The 18,792-nt window shown below is 40.6% G+C and overlaps 1 protein-coding gene across 1 annotated transcript; it reads right to left on the minus strand.

Moving 5' to 3' along the window:
- Window positions 1–16,880: 16,880 nt before the first annotated feature.
- On the minus strand, window positions 16,881–17,878 carry LOC110144706 (olfactory receptor 52L1-like). Its single transcript, XM_020904690.2, is given in 2 exon segments — window positions 16,881–17,834; window positions 17,837–17,878. Coding segments are annotated over 2 exon segments (996 nt in total).
- Between the last annotated feature and the right edge of the window lie 914 nt (window positions 17,879–18,792).

An 18,792-nucleotide genomic window follows, 5' to 3' on the forward strand; every position in this document is an offset into this window, starting at 1 on the left:
ATAAAAGATTGCCCCGAAACTGTGACCATGGCAGGTACAAAATCTGAAATGCCTGGAAGGCTCATATCTACCACCTTTTGCTTTCCTTCCAGATTCAAATCCATAAGTAAAAGAACATTTTTCATTGACACCTCCAAGAGAATCTCACAATTTTACAAAACTTCACATTTCAGTGCTGAACGTTCTACAGAATGAGAAAGTTAATTCTCTCTTAACTACTTCCCTTCTGCTACAAGTTTCAACCCCTTTTTCACGTCTTAGCTGAGGAGTCAGAGGACAGCTGAGCATTTGTGGAAGGCCACCACCCATTGCTCTGATAGGAGCAGTGTCAGCAGAACAGTGGAGGAAGATGAAGATAAACTTTAGTGGGTGAAGGAGAAGAGCAGAGACGTGCGTCTGAGCATAACCTGTCTCTTCTTTGTACTGTGTTGTTGTGAGTTTAGGGAGAAAGTTGAGAGCTATTTGTTATGCATTAATTACTAAAGTAGACAAGAAATCCCCCAATGATTTGTAGAGGAAAAGCAAAAGGGACTTTATTCCCAGGAACCTAAAAATGAAGATATATTTAGCTCTCTGGCCAGAAGGCAGAGGACAAGTAACAAAATTTGAAGTTGTCCATTCCTAATTATTCATGTAAATTTAGTCCAAGTGACCTCTCTTCTGTGAAGCCTTCCCCAAATTCTGTGAGGCAGCCTGGCACGTCTCCTTTACTTTTCTCTAAAATCACCTTCCTGGCCATGTCATTGCACTGATTACTTTGAACTGTAAAGCTCATTAGTGTGTCGGTCCTTTAAACGTGGGGACTATGCCTTGCTTATGGGCTTTCCTGGTGGCTCAGTGGTAAAGAATCTATGTGCCAATACAAGAGATGCAAGTTCGATCTCTGAGTGGGAAGATCCCCTGGAGAAGGAAATGGCAACCCACCCCAGTATCTTACCTAGAAAATCCCATGGATAGAGGATCCTCAAGGGCTATAGTCCACGAGATTTCAAAGAGTCAGACATAACTTAGCAAATAAGCATGCATGCATGCCTTGCTTATGGCAGCAGTCACAGGGCAAGACCCAGAAAGGCCAGAATTTAATTGGTGCCTGGTAATGTTTGGTGAATAAATAAATATCTATACATTTAAAACAAATAAATGAGTATATAAAGCAACCAGGAATTATGAGAACTTGACAAGACAGACCCTGAACTTAAGGGACAGGAATGATATGAGGGGAGAGGGGGGCATCTATGAGACTTGGACTGATTGAGCCTCAGTGCTCCTCACCAAGTGATATTCTGGGTACCTCATGGCAGAAGAACCACCCTGAACCTCTCTGCCATAGGAAGCTGTAGCAGAATCCTAGATATGTGTCCGAAATGAGGAACTCCTCATGGTGGTCAGTTCTACCACTGTCTCCAGTCACTACAGGCAAGAAGGCTCTTCTGTAGGCTGTGGCCTGTCCCTGCCTCTTAATCTCCTTCTTTACAGTGGTGTGGATTTTATGATTGTAGTAAGGAGAGATGCAGGGACACAGATAGAGATTAGGCGAGGACACAAAAAGTGTGGGTTTGTGGGTATGACCTACTAGGAGAGAGAAAAATAGAGATCAAACCCTCAGATGTAGAGGTCAAATGTCAAATCTGAGACACATAAATAATCAATAAAATCCCTAGAACAGGGGTATTGTTCTCTTGACCTCCAGGCTATCTTCTGAAAATACATGCTTTACAATCCCAACGTGTGTGTGTGTGTGTGTGTGTGTGTGTGTGTGTGTGTGCGTTAGTTGCTCAATCATGTCTGACTCTTTGTGACCCCACAGACTATAGCCCACCAGGCTCCTCCATCCATGGGATTCTCCAGGCAAGAATACTGTCAGTTCCAACATAGGATTGAGCAAGACTTAGCAACATGAAGAGAACTTAGAAAGAGGAGAAAATTCCCAGACTCAAGAAGGTTTCACTATGACCCTCTCTGCTCAGCTGAAGAAATCTAGTCCCAGTTCTCTCTCCATGATGAACTTCTGCCTGGCCTGGAAATATCAGTGATATAGAAGATTTTACATCCAGAAGGCCCACACAGAAATCTCTGAATCCCCAAGAGGAAACAAAACGCATCACATTGGTCTGGGCAGCTCAAGTTTTACAAGGATATGAAGCATGGTACTAGCTCTGGCAAGACTTGGTTAAATTAGGTAAATAAGACATACCTACATGCACAACATGTGCTGAGGATGCCAACCTAGGAGAATGCTAAAGGCCCCTGTGAATGGCTCAGCTGACCATGGAGATTTACTGGCATTGGGAAATATATGCAAGTTCACAGATTATCTTGCAGCATCTGTGATTTGAAGGGCAGAAGCTAAGGGGATTGAAAGAGAGTGGGTTAGTTTTGAGGAATCAGTTAGTTTGGAGGATAACATCTCTGAGACAAAGGGAAATAAGCTTAGAACTACTAAGAGGTGTGAAACGTAGTAGAAGGCTCAGAGCCATAGTAGTCAACCAAGAAATAACTCCTATTGCAAGGATTATGGGAAAGGCGGAAGTCATCTCCCAAGAGCCTTCCCCAGAGCCTTAAGCTCCAAACCTGACCTCACTTTCCACAACCGAAATGCAATGCAAAAACTTTTAGCTGGTTCTGTCATCCTCACTCTGAAAGGCAAGTCCATTCTTGTACTGCCCCAAGGTAGGGTTGGTGACTGCAAAAAAGGGCTGAGCAGGGAAAGTGTCATTACCAATCTGCAGGTCCCAGAGGACACTAAAAACATGCCTGGACAGAGCCAGAGTTAGCCTCAAGAATGACTGGAGGTACACAGAGCCATCTTCTGCCCCAGGGGTAGCTGGTTGGACAGAGAGACAGAGCAGGGAGTGGCAACTTCACCTGATCCGGGGTTCCGTTTGTCCAGTGTTGATCATCAACCCCAAACCTGTACATCCTGATGCCTCTGAGGATGGCTCATGCTCAGTGAGCTAGGAAACCCACATTGCTCTGTAAGCTCAGACTTCTCAAATTCACAGGTCAAATTCAGCCCCAACAAATTCTTCAGTGGACTCCATGGTTAAATGTGTTCATTCCTCCATCTGTTCAAAGCGTCAGGTGCTAAAAGCCCATAAGTAAGTCACACTCCCTTGCTGACTCATCCAAGACAATTTTCCTTCCTGAGTGCAGTTCTCAGCCAGTGTCTGGTTTATATACAAACACACAGACTTGACCCTCTTTGTTCCCTTTGAAACAACACTGAAAACCATCCCCCTCAAGAGCATCACATAGAATTAGCTTAGGTATCTAGGGTAACTGGATCATAGTTTAACCTCTTTCTCTTCTCCATATTACCCTGACATCCTGAGAGATATAACCAGGTATAATTTTCAAGTATGCTTCACAATAAACTTCTTGCATACAAACCTCCAAGTCTTACTCTGGAAAATCCAACCTTTGACAAATGCCACATGTTTTTGATGAATTGACTGCTTCTCTCCTAGGGGATTATGACAGGTCCACAGACATCAACTCCATTCCTACAGCAAGTATGAGATAAATATTGATCCTGAAACAGCTCCTCCGAGCAGGTTCCCAAAGAGGCAGACTAAGACCTTTGTCATCATATCTAACCAAAATCCCAACCATAACTGCGGTATTTTAGAACCCAATGCATGAATGCTAAGGTTAATCTGAAAGAATAAACACATAAAAAGAGATTCAAAATTGTAGTTTTAAGTTATATGGTCCTGTTGTGCATTAAATTTTTATAAAAATAGACTATTTAATTCAGTTTGACACTGGCACAAAAATAACTAGGAAAACATATGAAACAACATATTACCCAGATATAGAATTAATGCATGCATGTGTGTGTGTTTAGTCGCTTCAGTCATGTCCAACTCTTTGTAACCCCTATGGACTGTAGCCCGCCAGGCTCCTCTCTCCATGGGATTCTCCAGGCATAGAATTAATACATATAAAAATTATGTATATGACAAAGGAGGCATAATAATCAGTTGGGGGAAATGTAGATGCTCTTTTTTAATAATTCAAAATCAATCTCTTTACATACTTCTCATTAACATCAAAATTAATTTCATATAAATGTTATGTCACAAAACCAAAAGCTCAGCTATTTAAAATTATTAAAGGCTAAGAAGTGAATATTGGTCAAAATTTTGAGTAAAGAATAGTTTTCTGCACTTTTTACTTCAGGAGTGAAATGTTCTAAAAACTTCATGAAAGCTAAGTAGACTCTCTCCTAGTGGTAATAAATAATAATGATGATAAGAGCAATAACAATGATGAAATTTGTTTCCATATGTTTACAAAGTTCACAGACTACCATAGAGAACATTTGTAAATTCCTGGTTAACAACTTCACTGTAAGCCTGAAACATCTAAATAAAGGCTGAAAGAAAATACTATATGTTTGATTTTTAAATATAAAGTATAGCTACATCAAGTCAAAGCTATCTATGGCCTTTCCAGTAGTCATGTATGGATGTGAGAGTTGGACCATAAAGAAGGCTGAATGCCGAAGAATTGACTGCTTTCGAACTGTGGTGCTGGAGAAGACTCTTGAGAGTCCCTTGGACAGCAAGGAGATCAAACCAGTCAATCCTAAAGGAAATCAGTCCTGAATATTCATTGGAAGGATTGATGCTGAAGTTGAAGTTCCAATACTTTGGCCACCTAATAAGAAGAGCCGACTCATGGGAAAAGACTGGTGCTGGGAAAGATTGAAGGCAGAAGGAGAAGGGGGCAACAGAGGAAGAGATGGTTGGATGACATCACCAACTCAATGGATGTGAGTTTGAGCAAACTGCGGGAGATAGTGAAGGACAGGGAAGCCTGGTGTGCTGCCGTCCATAGGGTCACAGAGTTGGACAAAACTTAGCCACTGCATAACAACAACAACAAATCCAAAGTTATGATTGCAATCATTTGCTTTCAATTCCATATTCCAGACAAGAAGAAGGAAGAAAAGCCTCAAGAGACTTTTGCGTTTGATTGATTGAAATGAGTCTGATGTCCATATTTAGGTCCAAGATTCAAACGTTAAATATTTCAGTTTCACAGTCTCCATGATAGAAGAGAGTTATGGAAAAATGGGTTTGAATGGATGTTGAATAGCTTCAGTTCAGTTCGGTTCAGTAGCAAAGTCATGTTCGACTCTTTGCAGCCCCATGAACTGCAGCACACCAGGCCTCCCTGTCCATCACCAACTCCCGGAGTTTACCCAAACCCATGTCCATTGAGTCGGTGATGCCATCCAACCATCTCATCCTCTGTCATCCCCTTCTCCTCCTGCCCTCAATCTTTCCCAGCATCAGGGTCTTTTCAAATGAGTCAGCTCTTCGCATCAGGTAGCCAAAGTATTGGAGTTTCAGCTTCAACATCAGTCCTTCCAATGAACACCCAGGACTGATCTCCTTTAGGATGGACTGGTTGGATCTCCTTGCAGTCCAAGGGACTCTCAAGAGTCTTCTCCAACACCACAGTTTAAAGACATCAATTCTTCGGCACTCAGCTTTCTTTACAATTCGACTCTCACATCCATACATGACTACTGGAAAAACCATAGACTTGACTAGACAGACCTTTGTTGGCAAAGTTGAATAGCTTACTCTTAGTAAAAAAATATAATATACATCATGTACTTTTCATGCAGTGGCTTCAAAATTGATAAGACACTGGATCATGAAGTCTCAAAAACTCCAAATAGAAAATAAGCTTCAAAGTCTCTGAATCCACATGACAAACTCTTAAATCACTGTAGCTTCCTCCTTCCACTTTAAAAACTAGCCATACTGACATGATGTTCAATAGTAAATCAATCTATAATATGATACAAAACAAATGGAGAGGTGTTTATGAAGCAGAAAATATGGACATACTTCAAAAGATGAAAGACAGCTGTGATGAAATTATGGGAAAGAATGGAAGCCCAAAATGTGCACAGGAAAGGACCGCTACAAAAATAATATTTATTCAGAAATGTCTGATACTAGACAGGCAGGACTAGCCTTTTGCACATGCACTATTAGACCAAGAAGTGAGCCAAAAGTCAGACAAGAGGGGTGAGTGTTCCAGAATAGTGGTGACTGGGTCAGAAAATAGGACAGTGATCCACATGGTTATAAATAGCCATGCCCCATGAGACATGGGAAAGAAGCTCAACCATACATCAAACCCTAGCACACCCCAAGACTCCCCAACAGTTTTCATCAAATAAATACAACAGCATTCTGAGATTGCCAGCTAGAAAAAAATAATAATAACCACCCAATGACCAAGATGGCTTGGTCTAAACTTTGGACAGATTTCTTTAAGACTACAGACCCCTAGCCTTAGTTTCCTTAGAATATTTGCCTGAGAAACTTTAAGAAACTGTAAATTCTTTCTCTGCCCTTTTGCCATGTACATAAATCTTCTCCCAACCTCCTCCCAGTTTTGCAACCTAGAAATGTCTTTCTCAAAATGTGGAAACTTTCTCTTAAAATATAAACATCGAGTCTTCCCTGGTGGCTCAGTGGTAAAGAATTCATCTGCCAATGCAGGAGATATGGGTTCAATCCCTGATCCAGGAAGATCCCACATGGTGCAGAGCAACTAAGCCCAGGCGCCATGACTACTGAGCCCATTTGCTGCAACTTTTGAAGCCCAGGTGTTCTAGGGCTCGTGCTCCACACAAGAGAAGCCACTGCAACGAGAAGCCTGCACACCACAACTAAAGAGTGGCCACCACTCACTGCAGCTGGGGAAAAGCACGTGCAGCAATGAAGACGCAGAGCAGCCAATAAATAATTAAATAATTTTTAAATATATATACGCATCAAAGGAGATAGCACTCCATCTCTCAGTCTCTATTGAGAGTAGGAGCCTAATTTCCGAGAGCAGCAGTTAGCAAGCATAGATGGCCTAATCACAGACTAAAGCTTTTGCAGTCTCAAGAACGACTCAATATGTTCGACATACCATATTGATCAACCTCCCCCTAAAGCCTTTCAGTACTTTTCCACTAGCTGAAAACCATTCCTCCTGACACTTTACCCCAGTCCAACTCCACCATTTGTTTTTGTGAAATTGAGTATCAAGACATGGTCTGTGATGTCTAAACATATCTGTGCTGTGGGAATACAGTAACTCATTTGACAAGTGATGTTACAAGCCCTTAGTAACTGCACTATTGCTTAGGATCTCTTACAGACCACATCCTTATAAATAGTCCCTTCATAAGTAAACCATTCTTAAATTATCCTGAGTATATGCTCTGCTCTCTAGTGAGATTCTACCTAATTTGATGTACATTCATTAGCAAGCAGCTTCAAGGTAGTGATATGACCGATTTTAAACAATCATAGCTTTAAGAAATGAATAAGTAAAGGCAATATAAAAGATACCTCTTAGAAGATAATAGGTCAATGAAAGGCAGATCTGGGGAAATCAGGGTGAGACCGGGAAGTATTTGGAAAGACCTAGACGAAACTTTGTGAAACAGATATTTTTTGGCAGTTATTGAAATTATGGAAAACTGTTGACAGTGGGAAAAAAGGATACAGTCAGTTTTGCTGTATCACTTGGTTTGAACATACAAAGGTGTTCCAAAACCAGTGATATATTAGAAAACATTTTGAGGATAGTTGAATTTCATACCTTCCTTTGTGTAATTTGAACACAGAAAACTGCATCAAGTTGAAAATGACCCTCCATAAGAATATACAAAACACACAAATGCACATATCCCTTACAGCTACAAGGTACCTTACTTAGTTCACTTCACAAATTTCCATCTAATTTCAAATAAAGTTTCTTTTACACTTCAAAATAATTCACAAGCTGCAACATTTCTGTCAATGTCCACAAGCATGCTTCCTGCATTTTTCAAAGTAGAGCATTGTATTCAGTGCAGTATTTTTTAACCATTTAATGTGAAAAACTCTGCTACTGTATATTGTTTTCTATCTTTTTTATCCTACTCATTCCATTTTTCCATACATCCTATGGCTTTTCACATGGGATTTTGCATAACATAGTGAATTTTGAGAATTCATGTGTTATGTGATAAGAGAACCAACTATACTTGATAGAGTGAGTGGGGAGAACACCAAGCCTGAGAGAATGGAGAACACAGCTTCTTCCAGCAGTTCACCTGGCAGAGCTGTCCATCTGGGGCAGCTGTCCCTGGAGCCAGGCTTGAATAGGACTGTTCTGGGAGTGACCAAGTGTTGGAGGATGAAAGGAGCAAAAAGTGCCCACTGAACTGAGATGGTATCTTGAAACCAAAAACCAAGGCAGGCAGCTCCATACCCAATGGATCAGTTTATTATAGGGTAACTTACAGGATGGGTTTAGGCAGATGACAATCCAGAAGCATTTGTAGCTGCAAATGACAGCCCAGGGTTCACTGGGACAATGTTATAGTTAACCTAGGGTCGGGAATAGGTGCTTAGAAATAGGAAGTGTATGCCTAAGTCAAGATTTATAGTCTACATAAGAACTCCTTCAATCATCATATTGACCTTTTGTGTCTCTCTCTTTTTCTTTGATAATCTTACCAGGACCTCATCAATATTATTAATCTTTCCAAAGTACCAATTTTGCTCTTTTGTTGAATTGTTAAATTTTTTCTATTGTTTCTGCTTCGAATTTTATTCATTCTGCTATTATCTTTAATAATTCCTTAATCTTATTTACCTTGTCTAAATTTACACTTCTTTTCTAACTTTTTAAGTTGTCACCTTAGATAATTGATATTAAATCTTCATACTTTCCTAATAAAAAAATTTTAAGTGCAATTTTCCCTCTACTTTAGCTATATTCCACAACTTTTACTATATGCCATTATAAATTAGTTTGAAAGATTTTCTAATATTCTCTATGATTTCTTATTTGAATCACAGATTATTTAGAGGTATTTTGCTTAATTTCTGGTTGTTTGGACCTTATCATGACATATACTGTTATTGTTTTCAGTTTAAATATATATTGGGTTTTTTCTTTGAAATTTATTAAGACATAATTTATGACCCAGCACAAAAATGTACCCCGCTCACTCCACATTTTCCAACCTTCCTTTACCATTATCAAGTGAAAGTCGCTCAGTCATGTCTGACTCTGTGACCCCAAGGACTGTAGTCCATGGCAAGAATACTGGAGTGGGTAGCCATTCCCTTCTCCAGGGGATCTTCCCAACCCAGGGATCAAACCCAGGTCTCCTGCATTGTGGGCAGATTCTTCACCATCTGAGCCACGAAGGAAGCCCAAGAATTCTGGAGTGGGTAGCCTATCAATTCTCCAGTAGATCTCCCTGACCCAAGAATTGAACCAACGTTTCCTGCATTGCAGGGGGATTCTTTACCAGATGAGCTACTAGGGAAGCCCTTGTAACATTTTCAACCTCTCCCAAAGAAAGGAAAAGTTGCCCTCTGCTACCTACTAAGGAAGAACCTTATCCTCCACTTTTCTCTCTTGCTTGCTTTTCCATATGGGAAGAAAGGTCACTAACTGGACAGAGACTGTTGGAGTAATGGGTGGGGTTGTTGAGGCTGAGAGTAGGTAGCATGTTCCAACCTGTCTATTTCACTGACAGCCTGGAGGATCTATAAGGACAGCAATGGACTCTCTTTTGCTTCATATTCAAATTTCATAAATTCACTTGCATACATACCCATGATTTGCTTCCCAGAGAAAACTTGGGAGCCAGCCATTATCTTTTTGTAGTTTACATTTTTCTAAATCTTCATCTATTTATGGGGATCCTACAGATGGTTCAGTGGTAAAGCATCCTCCTGCTAATACAGGAGATGCAGGTTTGATCCCTGGGTTGGGAAGATCCCCTAGAGAAGGAAATGGCAACCCACTCCAGTATCCTTGCCTGGAAAATCCCATGAACAGAGGAGCCTGGCAGGGCTACAGTTCATGGGGTCACAAAAGAGTCAGACAAGACTCAGAATCTAAGCAAGAACAACAAAGATATTTGTACTTGGAGCCAAATTTTCACATCAAGTATCCCCCCAGATTGGGGAAGGAAGTAAGCAGCCATCCTAAGATCTAGAATTACGGGCATGAAATCGATGGCCCCCTCTGTGTTCTCTGGTTCCACATATATCAGTCATGACTTACTGGAGAGCTATGCATATGGAAGTTATTAAGCTCTATTATTACTTTCAGTCAGTTCAGTCATTCAGTCACGTCCGACTCTTTGCAACCCCATGGACTGCAGCACGCCAGGCTTCCCTGTCCATCACCAACTCCTAGAGCTTGCTCAAACTCATGTCCATTGAGTCGGTGATGCCATCCAACCATCTCGTCCTCTATCGTCCACCTCTCCTCCTGCCTTCAATCTTTCCCAACATCAGGGTCTTTTCCAGTGAGTTAGTTCTTTGCATCAGGTGGCCATCAGGAGCTTCAGCTTCAGCATCAGTCCTTCCAACGAATATTCAGGGTTGATTATCTTGCTGGATTGATCTCCTCACTGTTCAAGTGACTCTCAAGAGTTTTCTCCAACACCACAGTTCAAAAGTATCAATTCTTTGGCCCTCAGCTTTCTTTACAGTCCAACTCTCACATCCACACATTACTTTGGCCCCTCTTTAACTCCTTGTGAGTGATCACTACTACCAAGAATACAGAGAGGATTAAGAGTAGAGAACCTGCGCTTCTAATCTCCAGCAGTACTCCTGAGCTTTTTTTCTCGCAAAGAGGCACTCTGTTTCTACCAAGTTGAGGAACATCTAATTCTAGAATGAGATATCTATATTCCTAATCCTACACTAAAACCACACCAAAAATTACTAACAGAATAAAAGAAACACTCTCTGCAGAGGTACCAAGTTTGTGCATTCATCCTGTATCACAATTACTGAAGATGTTTCTTGCATTGGAGATTAATTTAGACACTTAGCTTTGAAAGCCACAGTCATCAAGACAGTATGGTACTGGCACAAAGACAGAAATATAGATCAATGGAACAGAATAGAAGGCCCAGAGATAAACCCACGAACCTATGGTCACCTTATCTTCGACAAAGGAGGCAAGGATATACAATGGAAAAAAGACAACCTCTTTAACAAGTGGTGCTGGGAAAACTGGTCAACCACCTGTAAAAGAATGAAACTAGAACACTTTCTAACACCATACACAAAAATAAACTCAAAATGGATTAAAGATCTAAATGTAAGACCAGAAACTATAAAACTCCTAGAGGAGAACATAGGCAAAACACTCTCCGACATAAATCACAGCAGGATCCTCTATGATCTACATCCCAGAATTTTAGAAACAAAAGCAAAAATAAACAAATGGGACCTAATGAAACTTAAAAGCTTTTGCACAACAAAGGAAACTATAAGCAAGGTGAAAAGACAGCCCTCAGATTGGGAGAAAATAATAGCAAATGAAACAAAAGACAAAGGATTAATCTCAAAAATATACAAGCAACTCCTCCAGCTCAACTCCAGAAAAATAAATGACCCAATCAAAAAATGGGCCAAAGAACTAAACAGACATTTCTCCAAGGAAGACATACAGATGGCACAAAATACACACATGAAAAGATGCTCAACATCACTCATTATCAGAGAAATGCAAATCAAAACCACAATGAGGTACCATAACACGCCAGTCAGGATGGCTGCTATCCAAAAGTCTACAAGCAATAAATGCTGGAGAGGGTGTGGAGAAAAGGGAACCCTCTTACACTGTTGGTGGGAATGCAAATTAGTACAGCCACTATGGAAAACAGTGTGGAGATTTCTTAAAAAGCTGGAAATAGAACTGCCATATGACCCAGCAATACCACTTCTAGGCATACACACTGAGGAGACCAGATCTGAAAGAGACACATGCACCCCAATGTTCATCGCAGCACTGTTTATAATAGCCAGGACATGGAAGCAACCCAGATGCCCATCAGCAGACGAATGTATAAGGAAGCTGTGGTACATATACACCATGGAATATTACTCAGCCGTTAAAAAGAATTCATTTGAATCAGTTCTAACGAGATGGATGAAACTGGAGCCCATTATACAGAGTGAAGTAAGCCAGAAAGATAAAGACCATTACAGTATACTAACACATATATATGGAATTTAGAAAGATGGTAATGATAACCCTATATGCAAAACAGAAAAAGAGACTCAGATGTATAGAAGAGACTTTTGGACTCTGTGGGAGAAGGCGAGGGTGGGATGTTTCAAGAGAACAGCATCGAAACATGTATATTTAGGGTGAAACAGATCACCAGCCCAGGTTGGATGCATGAGACAAGTGCTTGGGCCTGGTGCACTGGGAAGACCCAGAGGGATGGGGTGGAGAGGGAGGTGGGAAGGGGGGATCGGGATGGGGAAAACATGTAAATCCATGGCTAATTCATTTCAGTGTATGACAAAAGCCACTGCAATGTTGTAAAGTAATTAGCCTCCAACTAATAAAAATAAAGGAAAAAAAAAAGAGAAGTAAATGAAACATAAAAGACTCCTATCTACCGAAGCTTATGACTTAAAATGGAAGATGTATACAAAACTACTAATACCACAAAATCAAATCTAAAATGTAATAATTCTGATTCAGGATACTGGATTGAAAATATTATGTACTTTCTCTCTCTCCCAAAAGTCTCATTTAATAGACAAATAATTATGAAAATAACCATAACAGTTCTATGATACAGGAACATGTAAAAGGATTGGTTCAAATATTTTCTGATTTTTCAGTATCCATAAATTAAATTGGATTGGAAATATATAAAAAAATGAAAAAATCTGCAAACCAATGTAAATGTGGATGGCAGAATTATGAGTTAGGGAAAGAGTAATTAGAGAAGTTAAAGCTTGACTTAGAGATAGGAAATGTTTTTATTAAGAGATCTAGGGAATACTCCAAGCTTAGAATAATAGAAATGAAAACAGAAAAGAAAAATCATTCAGTGAACTGATGAAGAAATTATTCTTGTAGTGCCAGAGATGCATCAGTTTACTATCCTGTGCACACAAAGTGACAAGGAAACCAGCTCCCTCTATAAATGAAGGAGATGTTGCTGCTTCTCCAAACCCTGTCATTGCTGTGGGGGCAGACAGAGAGAATCAGTTAATTCTGAGGTAGTGTCAGTTCTCAAGGTTAGAAATAGCTAAAAATCGTGGAAAAGCAGCTTCACAGATCAGCAAAATACACTGTAGTATCTCTGACTCCAGGCATAAAAGCTTCTCTATTTCAGCAAAGCTGAAAGAAGCAACAGTTAGAACTGAATATGGAACAATGGACTGGTTAAAAAATTGGGAAAGGAGTATGCCAAGGGTATATATTGTCACCCTGTTTATTTAACTTATATGCAGAGTACATCATGTGAAATGCTAGGCTGGATGAAACATAAACTGGAACCAAGATTTCCGGGAGAAATATCAATAACCACAGACATGCAAATGACACCGCCCTTATGGCAGAAAGTGAAGAGGAACTAAACAGCCTCTTGATGAGAGTAAAAGAGGAGAGTGAAAAAGCTGGCTTAAAACTCAGCATTTGAAAAACTAAGCTCATGGCATCCAAGTTCCATTACTTCATGCAAATAAGTGGGGAAACAATGGAAACAGTGACAGATTTTATTTTCTTGGGCTCCAAAATCACTGCAGATGGTGACTTCAGCCATGAAATTAAAAGATGCTTGCTCCTTGGAAGAAAAGCTATGACAAACCTAGATAGCATATTAAAAAGCAGAGACATTACTTTGCCAACAAAGGTTCATATAGTCAAAGCTATGATTTTTCTAGTAGTCATGTATGGATGTGAGAGCTGGACCATAAAGAAGGCTGAGTGCTGAAGAACTGATGCTTTTGAACTGTGGTGCTGGAGAAGACTCTTGAGAGTCCCTTGGACAGCAAGGAGATCAAACCAGTCAATCCTAAAGGAAATCAGTCCTGAATATTCATTGGAAGGACTGATGCTGAAGCTGAAGCTCCAATACTTTGGCCACCTGATGTGAAGAGCCAACTCATTGGAAAAGACCCTGATGTTGGGAAAAATTGAAGGCAGGAGGAGAAGGGGATGACAGAGGATGAGATGGTTGAATGGCATCACCAACTTAATGGACATGAGTTTGTGCAAGTTCTGAGAAATGGTGAAGGACAGGGAAGGCTGGTGTGCTGCCGTCATGGGGTCACAAAGGGTTGGACATAACTGAGCAACTGAACAACAACAAATATCAGCAAAAGAAGGGGAAACTCAGTACATCTTTTCATTTTCCTCCTGACAGTCTACAGGGAATTCTACCTGTGGGCAAGTCGCTGGTTAGTGACTTATAGAGTCCCACCATCAGGGCACAGGGGCTGTGACATTCACAGCCTCTGGGGAATGAAATAGGGGATATACTACAGACACAGTAGAAAATTAGATAATAAAATAATTTAAATAATTTTCTCATACTGTATTTGGATGTGAGTAAAATAAATAGACCTTCAGACAAGAACCGCAAATTTTTCAAAAGGAAATTTTAAAAAACATCCTCAAGCAGAGAAATACACATCTACTAGAAAGATCTGAGATGAAAACTATATGCTGCTTAAGGTATAGGTTAGTATGTTGTAACAAAGATTCCCCCCAAAATACAGTGCCTTAAACCAGTTTCAAGTTCATTTCTGTCACAGGTTTAAGTCAGGTTTGGTGGCCCAGGAAGAATCAGGACACAGACTTCTCTACAATGTTGCCCTGCCATCTTCAACACACATTTCCATCTTTTGATCCAAGGAAGCTGCTTCACATCCACATTCCAAGCACTGGAAAGTAGTATAAATGGAAGGAGAAAGCAAATTACTCCTTTTGTAATCCACTCAAACTAAGTACTTCTAATGGCAAAGTAGTTGTTTCCCAGTGTGTGTGACACAGCATAGACAGTCTTCCCCAAGACAACTGCAGTTTCAGTTTCAGTTCAGTCGCTCAGCCATGTCCAGCTCTTTGTGACCCCATGGACTGCAGCACACCAGGCCTCCCTGTCCATCACCAACTCCTGGAGTTTACTCAAACTCATGTTCATTGAGTCGGTGATGCCATCCAACCATCTCATCCTCTGTTGTCCCCTTCTCCTCCCACCTTCAATCTTTCCCAGCATCAGGGTCTTTTCAAAAAGTGAGCTCTTCACATCAGGTGGCCAAATTATTGGAGTTTCAGCTTCAACATCAGTCCTTCCAATGAACACCCAGGACTGATCTCCTTTAGGATGGACTGGTTGGATCTCCTTGCAGTCCAAGGGACTCTCAAGAGTCTTCTCCAACACCACAGTTCAAAAGCATCAATTCCTACAATATTGTAAAGTAATTAGCCTCCAACTAATAAAAAATAAATGAAAAAAAAAAAAAGCATCAATTCTTCAGTGCTCAGCTTTCTTTATAGTCCAACTCTCACATCCACACATGACTACTGGAAAAACCATAGCCTTGACTAGATGGACCTTTGTTGGCAAAGTAATGTCTCTGCTTTTTAATATGCTGTCTAGGTTGGTCATAACTTTTCTTCCAAGGAGCAAGCATCTTTTTATTTCATGGCTGAAGTCACCATCTGTAGTGATTTTGGAGCCCGAAAAAAGCCCAGGACAACTTACCATAGTTTAAGTCCCATACCTAGAACATTGATGAGAATATATACTCCCTCCTGCAATAAGAACTCAGACAAATCCTCCCTTACTCACCCACATGTACTAACCAAATTAAAGACTTCATACTCAGCTCTATAATAGAAAACTACTTATTAGGAGTAAAATTTACAAAGAAAGGAGAAATTAGAAACACTAATCATTTACTCTACCACTTCTACCATCATGGAATCTCAAGATAGGATACTCTGATTGATCACTTGAGCATCTTACTTCTAGGTACCAGTGACTTGATTTCTTCCACGACTAAAAAACATTGTAGCTTTTCTAGGGACTCAAAATAGTTAAGATCAATATTAAGGCAACATCCTACAAACAGGCAACAAATCAACTAGGACAATTCTCTTGTAAATTTTTACCCAGTTCCTGTTAGCAGAGATGGAGGGAGGCCTCATTGAAATCACTCCATATCCACATTTCAGAAAAAGTAACTCAGTTTAAGTGGCATAACTGCTTCTAAATTTACTAACAAACCTATGCTTATCAACATCATATTCTAGCATATGTTATAGTCTTGAGATACAAATAATTACATGGTTACTTTTGCTTGGTTAAACTGATACTTATAAAATACATAAATTGAATACTTCATCTTATTCCTTCTTTATCCAAAGAAAAATACAGGTAAATTAAAATGCAATAAAGTTTAAATACAACAGATCTTTTAAAAAAGAAAACCACCATTCACATGTGTTTCTTCGCTAAATTCAAGGATATCACATTATTCCCTATTACAGTATCTGCTCCACATAAGTTTGTTAATAACACCTATATTTCAGTAAAAGGTATTTTCTCACATTGTGACTGTCTCAAATGATTTGAGAAAGGTTCTTACTACACAGGAGCCTAGTGACCTGAAGCTCACAGCACTTACAAGTTTTGATGACACTCAAAACTAAAACCAGGCAAACGTTGGGACTTCCCATACACGCTCTCGGAGATGTTGCACAGTCAGTCAATAGATAGAAAAAAAATGGCATATCCAGAGCCATCATCCTTTTCTCCTAACCCCAGACCCCACCATCACCAGGAATAGAGATGTTTGGATTCTGAAATAAAGGATGGAGGAAATATTCACAATTAGGCTCTCTAGGTACATCCCAGTCAGCTGTGGAGCCAAGTTGTTCATGATATTCTTTGCCATGAGACTATTATGACCAGAAAGATTTCTCACAATAACAAGGGACTCTATCCATATGGCAAAGACCAAACATGGGCTCCTGGCAGTATATGACAGGGACCTCTGAAGAAAATGATTGGGATGTGTTCAGATCTGTCCTTTTATGTCAAACACCCTGAGTACTCGCTGGCGGATCTGCTGAGTCTTCACCCCATAGACCAGAGGATTGAGTGCAGGTGGCACCAGGAGGTAGAGTGTGGCCAGAAGAACATGGACGTGATGGGGCACCTGCTGGCCAAAGCGGTGAGTGAGGAAAGAAAACATTCCAGGCACATAGAAGACCAGGATGACACAAATATGAGATCCACATGTGCTAAAGGCCTTAAGTCGGGCCTCACCCCCTGGTACCTTCAGCACTGCCTGCAGGATGAGGGCATAGGAAACACCAATGGCCAGGACATCTAGGCCAACCACAAGCAGTGCCACCGCCAGCCCATAGGCTCGGTTCACCATGCTTTCTGAGCAGGCGAGTTTTACCACGGCCATGTGTTCACAGTAGGCATGGCCTATGACGGTGGCCTGGCAGAAGACAAGTCTCCTCAACAAGATGGGGAAGGGGAGGAGGAGGAGTATCCCCCGCACCAGCACGGCCACGCCGATGCGCCCTATGACCCTGGGATGCAGGATGGTAGAATGGTGCAGAGGGTGGCAGATGGCTACATAGCGATCCAGAGCCATGGCCACAAGTACACCCGACTCCATGGAAGAGAACGCGTGGATGAAGAACATCTGGATCAGACAGACGGTGTGCCCAATCTCATGGGCGTGAACCAGGAGCACTGCAAGGGTTTTGGGTGCGGTGGAGGAAGCCAGGACCAGGTCAATGCCAGAGAGCATGGCCAGAAAGAGGTACATAGGCTGGTGCAAGGATGGGTCAGTCCAGATGGTGAGGAGGATGGTGACGTTGCCCAGGAGGGCAAGGAGGTAAAGGACACACAGCGGGAGTGCTATCCAGTGCTGGCTTTCCTCTAAACCTGGGATGCCGATGAGGAAGAAGGATGGCTGGATCAGCCTCCAGCTGGAATTCCGCAGGGTTGTCATCTAAATGGCTTGGAAAGGGAAGAAGCAAAAAAAACCAAAATCATGATTTCTTCATTCTTTATGGATTATCACGTTGTCCAGATCTGGCTACCATCTTCATGAGATGAAGAAAGAAGTTTAAACTGTAACACAAGGGAATAAAATCAGATACTAGGACGAAAATCTCTTTTTCTTCTGATAATTTAGCAAAGGCAAGATGTCCACATATCTTTTTTGTTTGTTTGTTTGTTTGTTTGTTTTTTCTTCCATTTATTTTCATTAGTTGGAGGCCAACCACTTTACATCATTACAGTAGTTTTTGTCATACATTGAAATCTTAATTAAGAGAGACTAGTTTCTTTTAGGGATAAGGGTAAGCATAGACTGCTTTTAGAAATATGTTGAAACTGAAACATTCAATTACTTCTAGTTTGCAAGTGTCTACACAGAATAATTCTTTTTTTGCCCCTTGGCATTGATCAACACTATAAATCAGTCTGCTACTTTTTAAATTAGTATTCCTCAGATTCCATGACTTAGTACTCTACCAGTGTTTTTCCTGTATCCCCAGTCCACCGCTTTCTCCATCTACCTATTAGTTATATGTTACTGATTCCAAGGGTTCACTACTTCCTCTCTTCCATATTCTGTACTTTATCCCTGATTGAGCTCACATGAGTTTAAGTATTTATATACTTTAATTTATACACTTCCAACCAGCTTTTTTAAGTCAAATATCTTTCTGAAACACAAATCCACTTTTCCATTTGCTTCCTAAATATCTATACCACATGCTCAACATATTCAAGACTGAATTAACTTACCTATTCTTCCTAAATCGGCTCTACTTCACTTTTGCCACATTTTTTGTGAATTACTTCACTGTCAACCTATCCAACCCAATATATGAACTTGAAATTACCCTTGCTTATTATGTCTCTCTTGCCTGCAAAGTCCCATGGACAGAAGAGCCTGGTGG

This window comes from Odocoileus virginianus, unplaced genomic scaffold (genome assembly GCF_023699985.2).
Source record: "Odocoileus virginianus isolate 20LAN1187 ecotype Illinois unplaced genomic scaffold, Ovbor_1.2 Unplaced_Contig_20, whole genome shotgun sequence".
NCBI classification, from domain to species: domain Eukaryota; kingdom Metazoa; phylum Chordata; class Mammalia; order Artiodactyla; family Cervidae; genus Odocoileus; species Odocoileus virginianus.